This window comes from Emydura macquarii, unplaced genomic scaffold, assembly GCF_026122565.2.
Source record: "Emydura macquarii macquarii isolate MOO-44397 ecotype Brisbane River unplaced genomic scaffold, CSIRO-AGI_Emac_v2 contig_1451, whole genome shotgun sequence".
In the NCBI taxonomy this organism is placed as follows: Eukaryota; Metazoa; Chordata; order Testudines; family Chelidae; genus Emydura; species Emydura macquarii.
Genome location: NW_027131588.1, coordinates 24,546,205 through 24,569,523, shown reverse-complemented (window position 1 = coordinate 24,569,523; position 23,319 = coordinate 24,546,205). Strand labels below are relative to the sequence as shown.

Here is a 23,319-nt window from a genome sequence, read left to right as displayed (position 1 = left end):
GGGTGTTCTCTCTAGGGTCACTGCTGATCTCCAAGAGCTGGTACACAGGGTGACCTTTTATCCCTGAGAGTAATGGTGGAAGGATTAACGCTTGAGAACATTTAGTCTCTTTCTAGACAAACAGGCAAAGGTTTAGCACAGTGCTTGAATTAAAGTGGCGCTTTTAAGGGCCTGAGCGAGGTGAGGCCGGGACGTGTTTCACTGTGGGAGGTGCTGTACAAATAGCAAGGCTGTCCTTGCCCAACAGAGATTGCAAAGGGAAACGCAGGCACAGAAATGAAGTACCTTGTCCAAGGTCACCGAGCACCTCTGTGTCACGGCCAGCTCTCCTGACTCCTACTCTAGTGCACTGTCCGTTAGATCCCCCCGTCTACTGCCAACCAGGCCCGAGCGAAGATGCAGCATGTCACTGCTTAGATGCAAATGGGGATGGCGTGGCGGGCACAGGAATCTTACACAGCAGCTGGGCACGGCTAGTATCTATGCACCCCGGATTCAGGGGCTACTCCTCTGTAGTGCCCCAGGGGCAAAAGCCCTGCTGAAGAGTGAGGGGAAGCAGGACTGTAGAGCTAAGGGGCATTGCGAGGTGGAAGTAGGCATTTGTGAAGGTGTTGGAGACGTTGCACCTCCCCGAACTCTTCGACGTGGGCCAGTCTTTAAGTGCCACCATCCCTCCCAGGGCGACTTGTCACCAGTGCTTGCAGAGCTCCGTGGAAATGGAGGGAAAAGCGGTGGCCGTGGCGCTCCCACCTGCAGTGGCAGCTGCATTTCTGCACAGAGCTGTTCTGGGCTGAGCTGGACTGCCGCAAGGGCGGAGAAGAAGGCCCCAGCATGCAGCTCACTGAATCCTGGCTTAGGGTGTACGCTGGGCCCAGACCGTGAGGTGCCCTTGTTGCGCTCTGGTTCAGCACAGCATTAATGAGCCCAAGAAATATCTCATACAGATGACAGGGGTCACTTCCTGCTAAATACAGGGGTGTGAATAATGTGGGGAGGGAGGAACACATGAGGCAGTAGGATAAAAGGGCCTATTGCCCTCATTTTTCCTCAACGATCATCTCCTTTCATCCATAAAGCCCCTTTTGATCATTTGCATCACCTAGGTGCCCCTAACAAACGACACCAGCCAAAGCCCGCCACCCACAGAACACACAGCTCCCTCCCTCACAGCTCTGCGCACCCGGACAGCTCATCTCTGCAGCGGCCCATGAAAATGCGGAGTGGCCCACCACAGAGTTGACCCATGGGAGGGCTAATATCTTCCACATGGAATCAGCCTCTATAAGCAAGGTGGGTGGAAAACAGCAGGTCACCCAGGATCTGCAGATGGGCATTGTAAATGGCTACAAAAGAGAATAAGGAAGAGGAGGACACAGATCAGCACAAAACATTTTTTTAAGTGTCTTCTAACTTCATCTGAGTTTGAGTTGCTGTAAAGCATCACGCCAACAGGTGAAAGGTTTTACCAGGGACACTTGGAGAGGGGAGAAAAGAGACATGGAATTGGCTCTGTTGGAAATGAACTTGGGTCTTGGGGTGACAACCTGGCAATAGCGTGTGGCTGGGATGTTTCCATCTGGAGGAAAAGTGGGGGACTCCAGGGCTCTGACACAGACACGATGGGTCTCCTGGGACAAAGTCCTCTTTTTATACTCGTCATTTTGGATCTTAGCCGATGTATAATGTCTATTGGAAAAAACAGATGCTATTGTATTAGCCCCCAGGTGAGTGAGTGAGTATAATCAGGGGCATGTGCATATTCTCATGTCTGCTGATGCATGAGTTTCCATGTTTTCCCCCCAACACATGTTAAAGAGGCAGGCAGAGTTGAATGTGACAAAGGTGTCCTCCTGTTGTGTCACCAGATCTATGAGCCTGCTGGACTGCTTTTTCCATTTTGGAAAAGCTGTGTTTGTATAAGGATAGTGGGCAGACACACCACTGTGAGGATTACTGCTGGGTTTTTCATAATGGATTATCCAAGATTAAGTGTCTTATTCTGGCACACCAGCGAAAATAACCAATTAGTGACTCAGTATTTAAAGGCAGCCAGAGGGCAGTTCAGACAACACTCTCCAGCTGACCACGGAGTAGAGGACTGACTTGGAGTAAGCTTGAGGATCTCCAGCGACAACATACCAGCAGGTAGGTCTCTCATTAAAGAAGCAGGTTAGCATCTCAAGAAACAGCATCTCCTGCCACGCATTTCAGCCCACTGTACTTTGCATCTTATGTTAAATATTCCTCAGAAAACTGTAAGTAGCATTTGCTAAAATGGTAACTGTGCATGTCTTTGGGACCATCTGGATGGTAGCTCAGGCTCTGTATGGATAAGATCATGAAGTTTAAATTATCTAAATGACTCGCTATTGGATGTGATGACGGAATATAGGGTTGAATATCCTGCAAAAAGTTGTAATAGTAATAATAATAATAATAATAATAAAGGATAATCACTAAAGACATTTTTTTCCTGCAAGCTTTTCAGGTTAATGTGGTTGTGTGGATGAAATGGGATTTGCTAGGCAGTCAGTACAGATGGGGATTGCATGGCAGGTTTGTGGTAATATTCTAAAGGCAGGTCAATAATCCAACATGTGAATATTGTCTCTCAGACCTGAGATGGCGAGACTATGAGAGGGATTAATATAAAAGTTAAATGCATTTCATGTTTTTTGATTTTTTGATTAGGTCATGACAAACCTGATGTGAAAAGCAATAATCCTGCTGGATATAGAGAGGTCCCAGGGATCAATGCTGCTAAAAACTTAAAAACAATTCAATTCTGACAAACGAGGCTTCACTAGAGCTCCTTGGAACACGTTTATCAAAACAATATTGTCATGGAAAAACAGAAAATGTTATCAACGCTATCCATTTTCCAGCTAGATTTATATCAATACAACATAGGTGGCATAAATGCCAGTACTTGTGGCAAGCAAAATACTAATTTTGCAAACCAAAATTATTGTAGGTGCTCTGATGTGCTGCTCAGACTTGTTTTAGGTGTTTTAACTTGGCCAGGTTTCTTAAAGAAGGATTCATTCAATACTGTATTTAGAGTAACATGAAAGGAAACAAGTTACAAAATGTGAGGCCTGTAATCTATATTTATAGCACTAGCTATCCCAATTGCTACATGCAGATGCAGGCATTTTACTTTAAACTCGATCTTAGAATTAATAACGACCATTGTTTCTATCTTAGTGGATATCTTAACGCAAGCAGAGAACTTCCATGGTATGAGGATAAAAGTGAGATTGATTGTGTGTGTGTGTGTGTGTCCCCCATCCCCACACCAAATACAATGGACAAGAATGTGGTTGGTAGGACCATTAACCACACAAAGGTAGAAACTGGTCAGTTGCTGAAAGTAAAACAAACCGTTGACTAGGCTCCCCCCAAAAGTTGGTATATTTCAAAGGCTACCTGGATTATTTCTGGCCTTCCATCGAAAACCTTCTTCAGATTTGTGAATCTGCATCAGTATGAAACTCTTTGTGTTTGCATTTCTCTTACAGAATGAAATATGCACAGTACGTCTTCCTGGCAACACTCCTATCCAGTATTGAACACTGCCTGGCTCAAAGTTGTACAGTGGATTCTTTCTCCGTGAAAGACAACTTCGACCAAAAGAGGGTAACTATCACTACTTCATCTGCAGTACACAGCTACACAACTTACAGAAGCTCTTTAATTTACATAATGTGCTAATGTAAAGGGGCCCCTCAATGCAACATGAGCTGGGAAATTAACCTCTTCTGCTTTTCAGTTAAAGACATTCTCTCAAACACTGTTTCCATAGTTTGCTGTTAACTTGCCAGATTAATCCCCGGTTGCCTTCTGCTCAGTAAGAACTTCAGCCCAAAAAATCCAGTATGTCAGGAACCATGCTGGCTAATTTTCTCTCACAAGGAAACTTGTTTGACCTACTAACATCTGCTGAACTGCGGAAGAGCCAAAAGCCCTTCACAAATATGCTGTCATTAATGTCCCTGAATGTAATGCTGACTCTAACTACATGGGACAGTCATTCCCCAGAATGAATGAACTAACTGTATTGCCGTGCAAATCCTCACGCAGGAGTGGCCCTGGGGAGCCAGGTGCACCTCACGTTGTCTCAAAGGGAGATGAACTGGGCCTAGCAACTAGGTCTATCTCTGTATAACCATTAATTGTGACAGGAAACAAACAGAATATGGGATTGGAAGTGGCCAGGGCACCACAGGGCTCCCCCACAGACTTCCTGCGTGAACTCTGTGCCTCAGTTCCCCCTCTGTAAAATGGGGGATAATCGCAGGGGTGGCAGAGGTGAGAGCAGGCCATGGAGGGGTTGGGGAGTGGCTGCCGTGAGGCCTGGAACTGCTGGGACCCTCCTTCCCAGCCTGGTGCTGGCTCCTCCCCATTCCCTGCCAAATCTAAGTACCTCCCCTCATTGCCCTGCCTCACTCTGCCCCCACATTCGCAGGGAGCTTCCACCCCCCTGGGGAATGGCACTGCCCTGCCTCACACGGCGGAGAGAGAAGAGATGCCCTGAAGGGAGTGAGGTGCTATGAGAAGTGGGGCCAGAGAAGTACCCCAAACTGTGGGCTAGTACGGGGGATGATAATTCTGCGGCTCTGCTCCAGTTCGCATGGCTCTCGGTTCCAGTCAGTCTGAACTGCTGATGTTTGGGCTCCCTAGTGCAGTGAAGGATTAAGGCAGGATCAAAGAAACGGGCTAATCCGCCCTCCCCTACTCCAAAGCGTCTTTGCAGCCTTCCTAGGTAGGACCTCATCCAGAATGGGCTTTGGCTGGCCCAGGTAAGCTCAGGCAGGGCTGAGCAGAAGCGGCTCCCTCCCTGCTTCACTGCTAGACCCACACCCTGGCTGGGGGGGACCCGTGTTTTGGTTAAAGGCTGAGCATCCCCCTGATTTATCGGTTCATGAGCTACCGGCCCCATTTCTGTCCTGAAGAGGCATATGACTTCCTAGACTAGATCACCTTCTCTCTTAACTGAAAACCATACCTTTCTTTACAGCCAAAAATCCCCCAGACATGCCCCAGCTTTCCTGAACGCCACAGCAGGGGTGCAAGACGTTAAGGTGGAGGCAGATATTCGCTGTCTGCTTGTGCTCAGCCTCGTGCATCGCTCCTGTTAGTCCTCTCCGGTTAGCTCTCTGTCAGTCTGACCGTGCTGGGTTAGCTTCCGTGGGGCCCCTTTCCTTTTCAACACCGACAGTTCTAGGTCTTCGGTGATGCTTTTTCTGGGCATTTTCTTCTCTCTCAATCAAATGTACGCACACTCTGTTGCCATTACACCACCGGCCCCACCAAACTGGCTTCCTTTCCTCTGGTTCTGCTGCGTAGGCTTAATGTTTTCTGCTTCTCTGCATAGGAACTTTACTCCACCGAGGGTTGTGAACTCTGGCAAAGGATCAAATTCAGTCCCTGTCAGTAGAGACAGGTGTCACCATCTAATGGGTATTCAGTGAAAAGAGACGGCAGTTCCGGCCAATTGATGAATGGCAAAGTGGCCCCGAAAGTCCTCGTGCAATTTGCTCTCTCTGGTTCACTTGTTGTAAAGAGGCCAGGGACTGAAGGGGGGCAGAGAATGACCTGCTGTTTGATTGGCAGCCATGGTTCTCTTGGGATATGGTGGAGGCACGTAAGCAGGGCAGTGCAGGGAAGCTTACGTTGCTGCTAGCTGCACGGTAAATGACCGGGATTTCAGCATCCCGGGTTACCAAGCCAGTGCAAATGCTGGCGCAGATGCATAGCAGGACCATTCCTCCAGGCACCCAACCAATGAGCACGCCGGCCTTTCCCAGTGTTAATAGCAGAACCTGTGTAGCACCCACCTACCAAAACACAAGCTTGCTGCAGTTTAGGAAAGTCTAAGGCTGGGTGCATGATGCTCATGGCATGCAATGAAAATTAATTCAGATATTTTCCTTTCATTTCAGTATTCAGGGAAATGGTACGCCCTCGCCAAGAAGGACCCAGAAGGCCTCTTCCTTCAGGATAACATCTCTGCTGAGTACACCATTGAGGAGGACGGCACAATGATTGCATCTTCCAAAGGCAGAGTGAAGCTCTTTGGGTAAGTGCTTGGCGAAGACGCCACTCGAGTCTCTGATCGACTGCACCAGTTTGCGCTGTGACCAGTAACGTCTCTGAGGCAAACGGCGTGACATGGCTACCTGGCTCAAGAAGGAAAACCCAATCAAGCTCAGTATGTTAGTATGTCAAATCTTCTGCTTTGAGGGTCCTGGCTTTATTTTCTATTTTGGCCACCAGTGACAATGCGTTCAATGTCAGCCTGGCCTCTTTCGTGCCTGTCACGAAATCACCACGTACCTGACCGTCTGTGTTCAGAGGGCCCGGACTTGAAAAGCTCAGCTGTCAATAATAGGAACAAGTCAATAGGCCCAGATGGAGTGTCTGAGTTTTAAGGAATCTAAAGAACAAAATAGCTGAGCCATTAACAAAAAAACCTAAAAACAATTACTGTATTGAAGGTTTGACGTTGTTAGACCTGTCTGTACAGAAGGAGGTCCTAGGAATTATCCCTCAGAGTTAGCTTCTGTGCAGAGAAGCACGGCTAAGAAAATCATTAGATGTAGAGTGGCAAAGCAATCAGGAGAGGGTAAAGTCAAATAAAGGCAAACTGCTTCTCATTGGTTAGATTTCCCTGAGAGATTTGGTGGTTGAAAGGGCAAGTGGGTTTTACGTTAATGGATTTTTCCACCTGGCACGGGGTAGTCTTCTGTGGAAGACTCAAAAGGCCCTCGGATAATGTGGGTGGGCACTGGGTAGACAGATGGAAACACATCTAAAAAATGTGCCCCTCACCCATGGCTACTGTAAGGGATTACAGCTTGGTTGAGAGAGTAAACGGAGCAGGAATAGACAGCATTCTCAGTGTGGAAAGGAAAAACCCTGAGACCTCCCACAGATAAATACTAGCTGTAGTGCTGTTGAACATTAGCTAGCAATAGGGGAAAGGATAAAACTGGCTGACACAAACCTTAGGTTGTCAAGATAGAAGAATGTGCAGCAGTACAGGACATTTGAGAAGAAGGCCAGGTGAAGCTCAGCAGATATGTTCTGTGTAATGCATGTGGGAAGGAACAAGTTCAGCTACTCAGAGTGGTAAATTCTGGGTAGCTTCTCAAGAAAATGGGGAAATCATCATCCAATACCATGTAGGTATCTGCTTCACGTACAGCAGCAGTAGACCAGACCTTCCTAGAGGCTCTGCGGCTGGGCTATTCCCAAACGCTCATTCTACACGTGGCCAGTCCCTCCTCCGACCCCATATCCTGCTGCTTTTCTCTCTCACTTGCAGAATCTGACTGTCCTCACATCTAAAACTCAGATCCTCCCCTGATTAAAGCAGCTATCTGCTCCCCCCAGGCTCTGCGAAGCGTAGCTGACACGAGCTCTTCCTCTGGTCAGTTCTCCCCCCGCATCTGAGCTCAGGGTGGAAAATGGGATGCCAGTGGAGAAATTCAGCTTTCCATCTTCATCTTCAGTGCCCCTCTCTACCTATCAGATCACATTTCTAGTGCCTGCTCTGCCAGGCATGTCCAGTCATCCATTGCTCCTGCAGCTGACGGGGATCGTTTTCATGGTGTTCCTTATGTGGGGAATGCCTGCCTTAAACTAGCCCCTAGGGCTGCTACCCTCCCCACCTTCAAATTCCTCCTTGTGGAGGAACTGCTTATGACACTCAACAGAAATCAGCCAACTAGTGATATCCCCTTAAATGATTCAGAGCCTTTCAGAGTTACATGCAGTCTAAATAAATGGCATGGTACATTGCCATGCTCCCTTGTCTTCTCCCTGCTTGAATCCGGTGTGAACAACAGCAGTGCAGCATCTTGTCTAAAGTCAGATGTTAAGCTCTTTGAGCAGAGACACGTCCTCCTATTTTTCTGGGTGGCCCCTAGCACAGTGGGAGCCTGATCTTGTCTGAGCAAGACTCCAACACACTGACTACATTGACTGTCATTTCTGGATGCGCACAGCTTACTGTATGGGGTGGCGGTGGGATACCAGAAACATCATCTCTCTGCACTCACAAAATCTGTGCAGCCCACAACTCTTTCCCGCCGTGTGATTGTGAAAGGAGCTCCGCACCATGATGTGGTATGGCTTTGACTGAACGATGATCCGTTTTGAAATGGGAAGGGTGTCCAATGGCCCTGCTCCAGCAGTCAGAATTAAGTCAGGGACCTAGATGAGCCCTGAACACAACTGTTATTTTGTGCATTGAAACACGCGCTGTAGATTCTGACCCTCCGTATCTCTGCTCCTGTTTCAGATTCTGGGTGATCTGTGCTGATATGGCGGCTCAGTACACAGTCCCAGACCCCACCACTCCTGCAAAGATGTACATGACTTACCAAGGGCTGGCTAGCTACTTGTCCAGTGGAGGTGAGTGAATTTCCTCCCGTGTGGTTAGGTGTGTTGGTTTGCAGCTCGTGGGTGTAGAAGCAAACGTGTTTCCGTGTATGAGCTGCCAAGACAGTTGCGCTCACCTGGGACGCTGCAGATCACACAGGTTAGAGTGAAGTGTGTGAGAGCTGGGGTCCAAGCATTCTTGGCTGGGGGGGATCTGGCTGTGGAATCTACTTTGGGAGACAACGCCAGAGGCTCATCTTTGGAAAACACTGCTAAACCTTGCTCCCATAGCTTCTCTACCACAGCCAACCCCTCTTTCCCCAAAACGTAGCGGGGAAGCCTACTCCAAGAAAAACAGAGCTCTCTGCCTCCCAAAAAGGGACGAGCCAGAGACTCCCCTAAGGACCTAGCTATTACCAATCTATTTGACAGAGGTGGGTCGCGCACAAAACTTTAAAGTAGATGGATATCCACATAGGTCTGGGCTGTCTGAACTTGGGAAATGATGGCCTTCAGAAGCCTGAGGTGTGCTTGCTCATGTTAGCCTCAGCAGCTCTTCCCCATGCACAGCCTGATATCTTGAGCTATGCAGGGGGGAGGCATTCAACACTTACCCCCAGATCCTCATGCTAGTGGTTGGCCAAAGTGGCTGGGTGCATACACGTGTGGGTGGTGGTGGGAGGAAAATCCTATGGTTCTCCCTAGATGCCCTCAGTGTTGAAGCCGCGCTCGAGAGGAGTTCTGTGTGCCACCCAAGGTGTATAACCTCCCTCATTCCTGCATGCCCCTACCATATCCTTGCAGCTGCCAGAGGACTCTCTGCAGCTGTGGGGGCAGGACAGGATCCCCCTGTTAGCGAGTGCGGAAGGAATATCTTTCTAGTGCATTGGCCCATAAAGTACATTAAAATAGACTGGATTGAAGAACAAAGCTGTAAAAACATGTGCAGCGTCTTAGGAGAACTAAAAACATAGAAAGTGTAGGCAACATGAATATTATAGGCATTACTGCTGGTCTACCTGTGATATATTCCCAGACACACACACCATGATGAAATGGAGTGAAGGCCAGAGGATATATCACTAATTTAGGGTAAGCTAAATTGCAGGGAGATTGTAATTATCTCAAGACTAAATGTTGTCAACTTAGGAAATTCAGATAAGGTTGAGTTGATAAGAAATCCAGATGTGTATTTCCATATCTGTACTGCATGCGCACCCAGACAGCCTGTACTCTACCAACAGACCCTTCAACCTTCCCATAGAGTTAAAGCTGACTTCATTTCCTACCTTTTTCTTTTCTTTTTTTCTTGTCTTTTCTTGCTAGGATTAATTGTCCCTTTTCCCTCTGTTACTCTCCATAATGGAAAGTTTTTTCTTCAGCAGAAATGCTCATTCTGTGCTGTACTGACCCCAGGCCAAACTATTCTGCCTTAATTGGGTTGTGGGCTGAGATTAAACTGATTATTTTTTCGAGACAATTTACTCTTCTTCATTATTTCCCCCTCATGGTGTCACGATCAGGCAGGGATAAGGTTGTTTGAGTTTCCTAACAGTGCACTTACATACCCAAACGTGTTTGGGTTTCGATCTTGAGTGTTCATTTGTGGGCTGATAACACTTGGTTTGGGGATAAGAACAACCCTGCAATGCAGTTTTCCTAAACGGGTGATAAGTACTAAACCTTAACTCCATTTTTATATAGCTCATCTGGGAATTTCCTTCCTTTTTAAATTGAAAATGTCACCACTTGCACTTCACTCCTTGTATTATTCTATACACACAGTCTAGTCAGCCTCTCCCCCATGCATCTGTGGAGTTGATCTGGTGCAATGGGTAACTTTGGGGGAGATTTTTTTAGGCTTAATGGCAATATTTGCCATTTCTCATCACTGAATATTTGTCAAATTGCCCCTTTGAAAATAGCCACCATTTCCCATTGTTCTCAACATGACTGAAGCCATAGCTGCCCGAAGGGAAGATGGTGCCCCTATTCTGTAAGGGGGCAGAGACACTGTCTCATTGACATACAGAAAACTGATATTTTGCATTTGATTTTATGACTTCGTCTGAACTCATTGAAATCTTGTGCCATTTAAACTCCTCTTTTAGTCTTAAGGAAAGATGCTGGTTTGGTCTGAGATTAACGAGATTAGAGGCAAAGTCTGACACTGGGTGCAAAATTTCATAAAGGAACCATTTTTAATTTGAATTGCTAAACTAACAGATTTACTAGTACAAACATAATTTTTCTGGGTCATTGGTAAATGCTGTAATTTGAGAGGATACTAGATCAACCAGATCCGCACCACTATATTTTTCATACATAAATGAGTTTTGCATTTAACGCAGAGGTTCAACCTCTTAATTATAGAGTATCAACCAATGTCTCCATAACATATGGAAGAAACTCACTAATTTCAAGTGCATAGCCACAGTGAATTACTGGATTCACAAGTTATCAATTAAGGGCTCAATCCTGCATTCCTTGTACGCACAAAGTTCCTACTGAAGTCAGTTCTGTGTGTGCTAAACATGGAGAATCAGGACCGAAATAATTTAAAAAATACTAATTGTAAAAAAGCCCATTACTTAGACCATTATTTTTTGTTTTAAATACTTGATATCTAGCCAAGTCAATGAAAACATAGGCACAAAACTTCATTACAGCATACACTACTGTAATAAACCCCTTTCTTGGCATGAACAATAAAGTGAGTGGCTGAGGAAAGCTCAGTGGTGTTTCACCAAACAAAGCTACCGTTCAATTACCCCACAGTCCAGGAATCGGCCTGTGACTTATTAGTGCAAAAAAAAAAAAATAGTTTCATGAGGCTTCAGTGAATCTTCTACACACTAAGCCCAAGTTTTGCTCCCATTGGTGTTTTGGACAGTGGGGTTTGGAGCAGGTCCATAAAAGGACCAAGAAAAAGGGCTTGGTGGTGAAAGGTTGAAATTCTGCAGCTTCCAGATAGAAGTTAAAAAGGGATTTTGCAGTCGAAGGTCAGAAGGGATCATGATCATCTAGTCTGACCTGCTGTGCAACAGCTAATCAGGGGGTGGAACGCATCAAGCTCAACTCACAGCGGAATCGGAGTGTTTCTCACAGAAAGACATTATGTGCTGATGTCGGGACTCTGAGTGGTGTAGAACTTTTCATCCCTGGGGAATCTGTTCCAGCAGTTTCACTCGCACTCACACACGTGTGTGCGTGCACACACACACACCCACACCCACACACTTTGAAATTTGCTGACTTACCTTCCCACCATTGTTTCTTGTAAAGCCTGCGTCTGCTAGATTTCTGAGTCATCTTCACCTATGTAGCTACCTAAAGACCATGACTGACAAACTGTTCTAATATTTCAGGTGACAACTACTGGGTGATTGACACAGATTATGATAATTATGCCATTACTTATGCCTGCCGCAGCCTGAAAGAGGATGGCACTTGTGATGATGGATACTCCCTTATCTTCTCACGCAACCCTCGTGGTCTCCCACCAGCCATTCAGCGCGTTGTGCGACAGAAGCAGGAAGAGATTTGTATGTCTGGCCAATTCCAGCCAGTGCTGCAGACAGGTAAGTTAAGATACTCAACAGACTTAGCCTCTTACGGCAAGAGTCGGCTGCATATTTCCTAACAGAGGAGCTCTGATGGTAACTTTTTCGGAGGGCTGCACTCACTGTAAATACAACAGAGTCATTGCAAGCTAATGAACATTCTTTTGACGTAGTGCTTTTGTATGCAATATTAAGTCAGGGTGTGGCTGCAAAATAAAATACTTAGTGGTTCAAAATGCCAGATTTACGGTTGATGTGCAGCCTTAATTCTGCCCCTCATCTCTGTCCTATGCAGTAATGAGGCTGACATCATGTGGGAAAATAGGATGCCATGTAAGCAGACCATCCTAATAGATATATACAAAAGGGCAAATTTAAGGTTGCACGGGGCAATGGTAAGTCTGGCAATTCCTAACTTTCAAGTGCTTGACCTGGCAACCTAAATAAACTATCTGTGACTCCCTGCCTTTTCAAAGGAAAAAGGCAAAACCAGATTCCAGTACATCACAACCTCTCTTCATCCGGAGGTGCCAACAGGTCTGAAGCCTGAACCTTCAGCACAGACAGCTATAACCAGAGCTGCGCTTCTAACTGCATTAGCTGGCAGGAGAAGGATGTTTCTCCCGATGTGTTCTCTATCAGGCCATGTGCTGGATCTTGAGGGTGTCTGGACAGCAGCCTAGCCTAGTTCTCTATCCTTAGAGCTGGGGAAGTTTTAGCCCCACATAGTGCCATGGGGCAGGGGAACTGGCCCTCTGGTGCCATGTGCTGGAGGCAGGGGGGCTTCTTGGTAGGGAACCAGAGGTGTGGGACTCATTTACCAACCCATGTGTGGTAACTAGAGAGGGCTACGGAGGCAGTGTGCTGCGTCCAGGGTGCGGAGGAAGCCAGTTCTGTGCGTGTCCCTCCTCCCAACCCCCCCAAATCCTGCTCTTGCAGCTGTCAGGCCTCCCCAGCACCTGTGCTGCAGACCGGCTCTGCAGAATATCGTGTCGCGTTATTTCGGCTTGCTCTCAAACTCTTCCTGAAAGTGCAAATGAGAGGGAAGGGTGGCGAGCAGTTTCTCTCACCAAAAGCTGAATGGGATGAAGACAAGACACTTAAGTAGCCAGAGGGTTCTTCTCCTCTGCTTTTCAAAGGTCTGCTGCACACAGTGAAGCAGGTGAGAGCTTTACAATGGGCAGGGTGCAAGAATCTCTTAAAATGGGAAGTGCTAGATACCCTTAAATATAGGGGGACCAACCAGCTCCCCCTTAAAAACAGGTGCCCCATTGAGACTACAGGTCCCAGCATGCACTGCTTCATTAACTGACGGTCACAGGACTGACTCAGTCACAAATAAGATGCTATCTTTGGGCCTGACCCTGCAGCCCTTTCTCAGAGAAAGCTCTAATTGAGGTCAATGGGAATTTTGTCTGGGTAAAGTCTGCAGGTTCAAACTTTCGAACAGTGTTACATGGCACAGCTGTCAGTCGAAAAACATACAGGAACAACCTGGGGTACACAGCTAGAAAGCAGGGATGCATACACTGAGTTCACCCAAAGAGTAATCCTGTAGTGGCATACAGCTGACTCGTTGCTGGCTCTAGCTGAGAAAGGGGCACTGGGGACGGGGCAGGACATTTAGTGCTAAGTCGATGCCAGGCTGAGGTTATGGCTGAAGTAATTAGAGCAGCGCAAGGACTGCTCCAGCACATGATGTGGTAGAGTCATGCACAGAGCAGGATCAAGGCAGTACAAGTCGGAGTTTTGGACACTAACCCTGAACCCTATTTTGTGAGTACCCCCACATTTCTGCAGTTGTTGCTGAATTGAGGATTAGAAATGTCGCAGAACACTGCAATGACTCTACGCATTCATTTGCATAGAATGGAAAAAACGAACTCAAGTTTTTTTTCTTTTTTCTCTTTTATTTATTTTTTTTGCAGGGGCCTGCTAAGGAGTACACTTGTCATTCCGTTTCTAAGAGCAGAAACTAGACCTCTTGGTCTTGACGCTGTCATTCACTTAAAAAATCAAATCGTTTGGACCAGTGTTTCTTCCTGAAAAACATGTTAAAATGTTGTTTTTTTGTAACCGGAGTGCAATATGGTATTGGGTGTGTGAATTTGCAAAGGAATAACATTGATGTGATATTTATCAAATGTTTTTTAAAAGCCTCTAAATACAAATTTTGCTATGTACTACCTGCCTCATTTAACCTAGCTTCATCTTTTAGTTCCTAAATAACAAAGCCTGCTGGGACAAGAAATCTGATGTGAGACTGATAAAGTCTGATCCTCTCACTCCAAGTTAATATTGCAGAACATCTTCCACTAGCAACTATTAGGGCTGAAATGCCCCAGTTGGGGACCATTGTACTGGGTATATCTAGTCAGACAACTGGTGTCAAACTAACACAAATTCAAACCAATAACACAATAGGGGATCACACAAGAGACTGGCTTTCTAAAACTCAGAATGCATACACTAAATCCCTGGCTCCTCTGCGGCGTTGAACAAGCTCAGCCTCATCAAAGCCCTGTGCAACTGCTTGATCCAAGCTCCTGGCTGCAAGTTGTAAGACTAGGTACCAAAATACTTCCCACCACCTTCCTCCAGCCTCCTACATCATCATCTGGGGAACAACAGCTGTCGTGTCCAGGAGTTGCTTTTGTCTGTGCAGCGAATTGGAGATCTCATGGGTAGACTGTTCCTCTTAGGAAGATGGGGGAACCTACAATGGCATTTCTCAGTCACACAGTTCCCTTTCCACAGGACATGACTGGTTCTCAGATGTTCGTGGTTTTCTGTGCAGAAAGCTGAGCCCCTTGCCTTGATACACCACCACATTATGCTGACTCATGCAAGCCTGTAGCAAGGAAATGTTTTTGTGACTAGTAATTACTTGGGTTGAGATTGGCAAAACCAAAGTGCATGGTCAGATACGAGCGCTGTCTAGAGCAGGGCAAATAAATGACTTTGCAGTTTGCTGGCAGTTAGGAACAACTGGAGAAAAGCTTGGTTGCAAATAGCATATACATTCTGGCGAAAGGCTCTTCTGCTGCTAACTTGCGTGTGGATAGTGCACCAGGGATGTGATGAGCTCTCCCTAAAGTGTAAGTTGTTTGTTTTCCCCAAACCCCTAGTTTCTGCATTGTCTCCCTGATCCTTAGTTGTACTAGAAGTATGCTAGTTGAGATAGCACAGGCTGCTCACTGCCCTCCAAAGTCTTCAATTGTCAGAAAGGGGAGAAAAAATACTAAAGCTAATGTTTAAAGCTATGGGCAGAAACAAAACGGGAGTAGGAAAAACGTAGATACTACTGAACGCAAAACAATTTAGATACACACTAGTAACCTGTATGTAAACTACTGTCATATGTTCTGAATAAACGTACACAGTCCATCTGGTCTTGCTGGACTAATGCAGTACAGTGGAATGATTTAATGCCTTACTAATCGCCTCTCTCTGCTTCAAGGTAGTATCGGGGATGAGTAAGGGGTAAACTTAGGGCGCCATCTCAATTAATTAGACAAGCTAAAGTCTAATTGGCAAAGACTCTTGGACCAATATACCACCTTCTGGAAAACTGGGATCTTTAATGCTCATAAATAATCAGGACCTAGGTGTAGCCCAAGTGATGACTTGATTAATTTCTTAGACTCCAGGGCTTGGTAAGAGTTTGGTCTAAACCGCTACAGCACCTGAAAAATTCTTAGCGGTCGTATCAGAAGAAGAGACCCAAGGAGCACAGGAGAAACAACTGCAATTTATCACAAATCTGATAAGCAATCCCACAAACACTGAAATACCTCACTAGACAGAGAGTACAAAGTGTTTAGCCCTGTAACCCACATCTCCTGCTGCAGAACACTGGAGTGTCAGTCACTGTCTTCCTCCTCCTCATCACCATCTACTAGAATTCTTTGAGGGGGCCAACAGGCTTGTAGACAGGGTGATCCAGTGGATGTAGTGTACTTAGATTCTCAGAAAGCCTTTGACAAGGTGCCTCACCAAAGGCTCTTAAGCAAAGTAAGAGGTCCTGGGATAAGAGGGAAGGTCCTCACTTGGATCACTAAGTGGTTAAAAGATAGGAAACAAACGGTAGGAATAAACGGTCAGTTTTCAGAATGGAGAGAAGTAAATAATGGTCTCCCCCCAGGGGTCTGTGCTGGGACCAGCACTGTTCAACATATTCATAAATGAGCTGGAAAAAGGAGTAAATTGTCAGGTGGCAAAATCTGCAGATAATACAAAATTACTCAAAATAGTTAAGTCCAAAGCAGACTGTGAAGAGTTACAAAGGGATTTCATAAAACTGGGTGACTGGGTAACAAAATGGCAGATGAAATTAAATGTTGATAATGCACATGGGAAAACATAATCCCAACTATCCGTATAAAATGATAGGGTCTAAATTAGCTGTTGCCACTCAAGGAAGAGATCTCGGAGTCCTTGTGGATCGCTCTCTGAAAATATCCACTCAATGTGCAGTGACAAAAGCTAACAGAATGTTGGGAATTATGAGGAAAGGGATAGATAATAAGAAAGAAAATAGCGTATTGTCTCTTTATAAATCCATGGTACACCCTCATCTTGAATACTGCCTGCAGATCTGGTCACCCCAGCTCATAAAGATATATTGGAATTGGAAAAAGTTCAGAAAAGGGCAACTAAAATGATTTAAGGGTATGGAAAATTTTCCATATGAGGAGTGATTAATAAAACTGGGACTTTTCAGCTTGGAAAAGATAAGACTAAGGGAGGATATGATAGAGGTCTATAAAATCGTGCCTAGTGCAGAGAAAGTAAATAAGGAAGTGTTATTTACTACTTCTCACAACAAAAAGTAGGGGGTCACCACATGAAATTAATAGGCAGCAGTTTTAAAATGAACAAAAGGAAGTACTTCTTCACAGAACGCACAGTCAACCTGTGGAATTCCTTGCCAGAGGATGTTGTGAAGTCCAGGACTGTAACAGGGTTCAAAAAAGAACTAGATCAGTTCATAGAGGATATATTAGCCAGGATAGGCAGGGATTGCTGTTTGCCAGTGGCTGGGAATGGGTGGTGGGATGGATCACTTGATGATGACCTGTTCTGTTCAGTCCCTCAGAAGCACCTGGCATTGGCTACTGTCAGAAGACAGGATACTGCAGGGATGGCCCATTGGTCTGACCCAGTGTAGCCGTTCTTATGTATCACCCACAAACTTTCTAAGCGTACTCCCGATCTCATTAGCTAACTCATTTATGAAGCTATTGAATGGATATTCACTAGACTAGAATTGAATACTGAATAGACCTTGTGTGGGAGTCATACACTTACTGCTTAGTTTCTAGCTAATGTGGTCCAGTGTAAGTCTCAGCTGTCATTTTGTACTGGAAGCTTTATTTCAGAGTGTTTATACTCTGTGACCGTGGCAGTCGTGAACAGGTTTGTGATGTGGTGTCCAGCCTGCACAAGACTGACAGGGGCTGTTATGACTAGGCAGGCCAATTAACTCCACAGGCTGCACCTGGAGGGGGAAGCAGGGGGCAGGGAACTAACTGAGAGTAGGTTCAGCTGGGCAGGAAAAGGTGGGCCTATAAAGCCAGGCAGCTGGCAACAGAAATGGGGCTGCTGCTAAGAAAGGGCAGTCATGCTTAGGGAGGAGTGTTTGGGGGCTGTTACACCCCAAGAGAAGAGGGGAACCAGGAGTGGTAGGAAGCAGTCCAGGGAAGGAGCAGCGAGGGCTGGGAGAGTAAATCCCAGAACTGCTGAGCTGAGGGTCCCTGGCCTGGAACCTGGAGAGGAGGATTGGCCAAGGTTCCCTGACCGGCCACTGAGGGAGTGGCCCAGTACTTACGCAGTGAAGACTGCCTAGGCCTGCTGCCGGACTGTACCCTGGAAGGAGAGGGGGATGCTGTGTGACCCAGCCAGAGGGCTGAGTGAGTCACAAAGAGGACGCTGTGGGTCCTGGCGTGAGAGGAGCTGCAGACCACTGAGAGTCCAAGTGACGGTGTGCAAACTGCAGCAGGGTGCGGCAGCTTTGAGAGCGAATTCCCAGCGTGAGCAGGAGGCGGCACCAGCGCAGCGGTGAGCGGTGCACCCCGTGACAAGGTACCAGAGGGTGATAGCCAGCGTCCCTTTCCTTATGGCTAGCTCAGAGTCCCGCAACTATTCCTATTTAATCTCCAGAAACATGGTGTGAGCAGAATTTCTACCAACCATAGGCGCTGGGAGCTGAAGGGGCGTCCCCCATCATGCCATGGGGGTAGGGGGGACCCCTGAAATTATGGTTGTGTACATTGTTACGACTCAGACACCACCCGACCCTTCTGGCATTCACTTGCCCACAGAACTACACATGGTCCCTGACTGTGAAACCCCTCGGCCCGAGAGAGAGGAGCTGCCGCTGTCACCTCTTGGAAAGGCCTCGAGGTAGGTGAAGTTGGGGGGGAGGTGTCTCTTGATAATTGCCCTTTGGGCCATGGGCACAGAGAGGGCGGTTGCCATTGACTGAGCCGCCCAGCGCAGGTCAGGCCAGCGGGACAGGCGGCTATTGACTGGGGCCTTGGACCTGAGGGCAGAGGCAGGCAAGTGGGGCCTTCTGAGCCAAGAGCAACCGGCCGGGTCTTGTCCGAGAGACGGAGCGCCTGGCACGTGGCAGCCAGAGCCGGCGGGTGGAGGGGGCGGCGGGGCGCCCAGCCGGACTGCGGGGCCTCCTCCCCCCCACCGTCCTCGGCCAGACAGGGGGCTGTGCCGCGCTTCTGGGTCTCGCTGGGTGTCCGGCTCATCCTCCGGGCAGGGCTGGGCCCGGCTGGCGCGAGAGGCTGGGTGGCGCTGATTGGACCCGGGCGCTGGAGGGGTTCTAGTAGAGCCGGCACACGGGCCATGCCCCCCCCGCCCCTGACACCGGCTCATCCCCTCAGGGCTGGGGTGGCTTGAAGTTGGTGCCGGCAGGGTGTCTGGGAGCCTCGCTGCCCCCGACAGCTAGGCCTTGCGCCCGGGGCTCTGCCAAGGGCCCCGGGTACCCTCAAGCCTGGCGTAGGGAGGTCTACAGGCCCAGTCGGTTTGCGCAGGCGCAGAGGAGTGCTGGGTCTCTTATCACAGAGCTGGGGGCTCCGGCTCAGTCTCAAGCCCTCTGGCTCAGGCAGACAAGGCCGTCTTCCTTCCTGCTACAGGGAGTCACGGAGGGTGGCCTGCCCTCCCGCTACCGTAACCCAATGCCCTGCAGCCCGTGCCCTCACACCAGCCTGTCCCAGCCGCCGGCACACTCTGGGGCCTGCAGGCTGACCCCCCACCAGCCGCGTCCGCCCCCACAGGCTGCGTGTGGCTCACGCATGGACTAGGCCGTCTCCCTGTCACTGCCACGACGTCTGCCGCTGGCCACGGGCCTGGGGACTGCGTGTCACTCGCTGGTGCTGGCAGAGAACACACAAGCACCCCCGTGCGAGGCACACAATGCAATGTTTTGTTCAACACACACATTTTTGGTGGGAAAATGTAATCGGTCAAATATTGCCCCGCTCTGGTGCGTTCAGTGTTCATTTCTCCTCCGTTTCGTGGGAGGCAATAATCTGCTGTAAAATACACCAACCCACGTGCCGTCAGTGAAGATTTGCTAGTTATCCCGTGTCCGTTACCAGCTGTCTGTCATGTACAAAAACACGTTTATGCCAAAAGCTGATCAACTTATCACAGCCTCTAAAGGGATCCTCTTCTCACACTTCGCCGGCTGGCCAGGCCGGCAGCCATGGCCCAGGACTTTTGCCACAGGGGCTTGGCTCGTTTAAGGCCAGGCACATGGGGTGTTTGTAGTCAGCAGCAGCTGCACCTGACTGAGGGGAAGCAAGGCCTGCTGCGAAGAGGGAAGCAGGATTTAAAAATGCAGTGGAAAGGCAGGCCGGGTGAGAACAGCAGCAGTGGTCTGGGGAGACTCTCCGGAGACCAAAGCCTGAGCTGGCGCCGTGGGGCTCCCAGAGATGGGCCTGGGACGGCCCAGTGGGGTGAAGGCCCAGCGAGGGAAGGTGGCGTGTATCCGAGCGGAAGGGAGAATGAAAGGGGCAAGGGTGCGTGCTGGCGATGCCCTGCTGGGAGCGGGGAAGGTAGCCGCAGCCCCCTGAGGCGGAAGGACTTTGCTCATGTAGGCAAGGGCCCAAGAGTGAGCAAATAAATGGCGGCCTGGAGGCTTCCGCGCTAAGCGGTGAGGAACTCTGTATTCCCGGCTGCGGCGGGACAACAGACTGCCGTGAAATCCCTGAATCCTCTGGGCAAAGGGACTGCAATAATCCCTGGGAGCCAAGGTGAAGAACTTCAGCTCTGGAAGGGCAGAAAGGCTGCTCTGGTCCCTGGCTGGACTGCAGTCACCCCAGCAGCAGCAGTGCCTTCCACTACCCCACATCAGGCCAGGACTGCAGATCTGGCGAGGAGTTTGTCACAGCCACACCTCCCCTCACGGGAAAACGCTCTGCCCCAGGCCTGGGGTGTGACTGGAGGTGGGACGTTGGCTCTGACTCCACGGGACACTGGTACCAGGCGCCTGTGACCCACAGCGTCAGGGCGGTCTGGGTCTAGTGCAGCCACCGGAGTTTCACCAGCATATAAGGGCAAGGTCCGGGCACAGTTATTCCCTCTTCACTTTCAAACACCACATCCCTCTTTGGGATGATGTGTGTCTCTAAGCACCAAAGGGTTCGCAGGAGGTGAACTCTCTCATCCCCTCGCTAGTGAGGCTGGAGTTTCATCAGAGGGTTGTAGTTTGCAGCAGCATACCCCACTCTGCTGCACGCTGAGGGCTGACGTGGATTTCCCTTCGTGCTAGGGGGCAGTTCTGCGCTCATCCGAGGCTTCGGTGTACTTCACAGGGATGGAGAAGAGGCCTGGCTTGCTCCAGTAGTCGACAGCACGCACTCTGTAAAAGCCGGAGACTGCGCTTCCTGCCGACAGAAGAGGTAAAGCATGGTCAGTGCAAACAACCAACGCCTGTCGCGCTCCGAGGGGCTGGGACCATCCCTAGCCCTGCGAAACACACATTGGTGGGACGGCGTGGGGGTGTGACTGACGGGCTGGGTTCTAACAGGCGCTCTACCTAGCGTGTGTGTGTGTGGGGGGGGGGGTACTCTCCTCTGCTGCTCCATTATCTCCCCTGTCCTAAGACAGAGATGCGGGAGGCTTCTTGGTATACTAGTTGTTCTGGAGCAACTGTGGTAGCCAAAGCTACGGCGTTTTCCATTGTCATCACCTTGAAAGAATGTTTCTAGTCCTGGGCTCTATCTGAAGCTAATTTTTTTTCTTAGTCTGAGAGGGGAATAATTTCCATTTTCCTGCTCTGATACTGGGCATGCTTCCTTTTGAAACTGGAGAGCTAAGGTGGGTGAGACAATATCTTTTATTGACCAGTTCCTTTTGAGAGTGTAACTTTGGTTAAGTGCCGGAAGTTTAAAACCTGGTGGCGATTAGCAGGGGGTTACTTCTGTGGTTTGTTTTTATTTGCTATGCTTCAAACAAATGGATTGTCATTTAGTTGTGAGGTGATGGTACAGAGTGTTCACAGCAGGATAGGTCTAGAGGGGCACTGTAGATAAGCCCATTGCCTTTGTCTGCTGGCCAGGTTTGTCCCCCCAGCTGTAGTCTCCCTCGAGCAGTACGTGAAGGTGCAGTTCTGCGGTTCCTAAGCCCTGCAGCCCTTCTGCTGTTGAAAGAACTCGGGCTTCCTTGGCAAAGGTGTTACACGTGATGACATGAACAGCTGAGGATTTTCTTTAAAATATGCCAGAGATGTTAAATGCCACAAGCTGGCAGTGATCAGCCGGGTCAGGCATACGCCAGCATCCCAGCAACAGAGGTGGCCAGACGGCTCATTTATTTCTGGCAAAATGCAGTTTAATGGATTAAGCCACACTTCCTGTGTGCAACAGTACATGCAACCGTTTATATTGCCCTGGGGGTCTTGATTAGGGCACTTGTGCTTATCCCTGCAGCTTGACGCTAACACGGCCTTTTGACTTACAAAAAGCACCTGATTGTAGTGTGTCGTACTCAGTAGTGTGCTGTGACCTTTTCAGAGAGGCAGGCGATTCTACCCTCGCATGCAAGGCGTGATCACTTGCATGCATGTTCCAGGGGCCAGACCGAACGGCCCCAACAAACACCGCTGGTTCTGGGGCATGCCGTGCGTGCCCTGCCTACATAGACAGCGTGCACTGGTGGTACTAGATGATGCTGTTTTCAGTGAAGGTGGATTTTTGTTTCCAGCTGATGGCTCTGTATCTCATTAGAGCATGTCATTCAGAAGCCAGGTTCTCCTCTGTTCCATACAAACCTGATCAGTGTTCATTAATGTAACGAATAACATGCAACTGAGTCAAGAAACTTGGGCTGGAGCTCTCAGTATTATAGATACCCATCCTACGTTGTTTTCAGCTTCTTTCTCTGAGCCAATTGCTGTAGCACTTAGCCCTTACTTTGGCAGAATGCTTACTGACTTCAACGGCTGTTCCCTGACTGGCAGGGAGCAGCCCTGAAGTCGTTAGGGCCGTATGTGGTCTCGCGTTTAGCCATAGGAAGGCTGAGGCTATATTGTGTCCAGCCCTCTGCCAGTCACTGGCAGAACTGAGCCCACACCCAGGAAAAAACCAGGAAAGTGGTGGCTTGCTGTTGGATGTGAGCACAGAATCCTGGATGGGGAGACCTGCAATCCCGTTGTGATTACTCTGTGGCCTGCGCTGCTCCGGTCGTGCCAGCTGTGTAGCACAAAGGGAAGGCGTCTGGGTGAAAGGCTCCTGCTGGAGGACACCCCCAGCGTAGGTGAGTGGATAGCAGGAGTACAGCTGGCGTAGCTGGATCCGTGCCAACAGAGGGGCGTTGTGCTCTGGCTATCCCCAGCTGGCGGGCAGCTCTTCAAGAACCATTGCCAGCTGGTGCACATAAAGAGCAGCTCCCAGGATGCTCTAACTTGAACCACCGCAGAAAATCAGGGACCAGCTCCTGAGAGGCGTCTTCCCTTCACCCCTGCTGCAGCACCCCTTGTGACTTTAAGAATCTCTGTCAGCTGGCAAAGGGGTCCCCTATTCTGTAACAGCAATTCCTCTCAGGCCTGACAAACCCACTATGCCTGACTCTCTCCTTTCATAGGACTTACCCCAAAAGAGTTGTGTGAGGCGTCTACATCACACTGATCCTCATAACCGTTGGGTGATGCATGTAGGGTGATGTTTAAGAAGTTGTGTGTATGTATTGACCATTCATGGATTTAGGCTGTGTTTTTAGGTCTGGCATACACTACAGACCTATGCTGCTATTACTTCATCGCTCAGAGGTGTGAAAAATCCACATCCCTGAGCGACGTAGTAATACCGACCTAGCCCTGTGTAGACAGCGCTATGTTGGCGGGAGAGCTTCT

At 48.6% G+C, this 23,319-nt stretch overlaps 2 protein-coding genes across 6 annotated transcripts in view; one reads left to right on the top strand and one right to left on the bottom strand.

The window, feature by feature from the left end:
• Window positions 1-3,238: 3,238 nt before the first annotated feature.
• LOC137156500 (purpurin) lies at window positions 3,239-14,544 on the top strand. Its single transcript, XM_067553392.1, has 5 exons — window positions 3,239-3,639; window positions 5,946-6,082; window positions 8,309-8,421; window positions 11,757-11,969; window positions 13,880-14,544. The coding sequence occupies exons 1-5, from the start codon at window positions 3,523-3,525 to the stop codon at window positions 13,888-13,890; spliced, it is 591 nt and encodes a 196-aa protein (XP_067409493.1). The 5' UTR covers window positions 3,239-3,522; the 3' UTR covers window positions 13,891-14,544.
• IDUA (alpha-L-iduronidase) overlaps window positions 13,861-23,319 on the bottom strand; it is a 62,561-nt gene continuing 53,102 nt past the window's right edge. For 4 of the 5 annotated variants that reach the window (XM_067553387.1, XM_067553391.1, XM_067553389.1 and 1 more), the window contains one exon: window positions 18,955-20,854. In XM_067553387.1, coding sequence (XP_067409488.1) covers window positions 20,736-20,854 — 119 coding nt within the window. In that variant the 3' untranslated portion in view covers window positions 18,955-20,735. Of the gene's footprint in view, window positions 13,994-18,954; window positions 20,855-23,319 lie in introns of those variants that run through there. The other variant, XM_067553388.1, reaches the window with a different exon arrangement.

What these genes read in the sequence shown, in the direction of transcription:
- LOC137156500 (XM_067553392.1), top strand. Translation starts at nt 3,523, where the DNA reads ATGAAATATGCACAGTACGTCTTCCTGGCAACACTCCTATCCAGTATT. An exon ending in ACAACTTCGACCAAAAGAGG is followed by an intron (nt 3,640 to 5,945) that starts GTAACTATCACT and finishes CTTTCATTTCAG; the next exon opens with TATTCAGGGAAATGGTACGC. An exon ending in TAGCTACTTGTCCAGTGGAG is followed by an intron (nt 8,422 to 11,756) that starts GTGAGTGAATTT and finishes CTAATATTTCAG; the next exon opens with GTGACAACTACTGGGTGATT.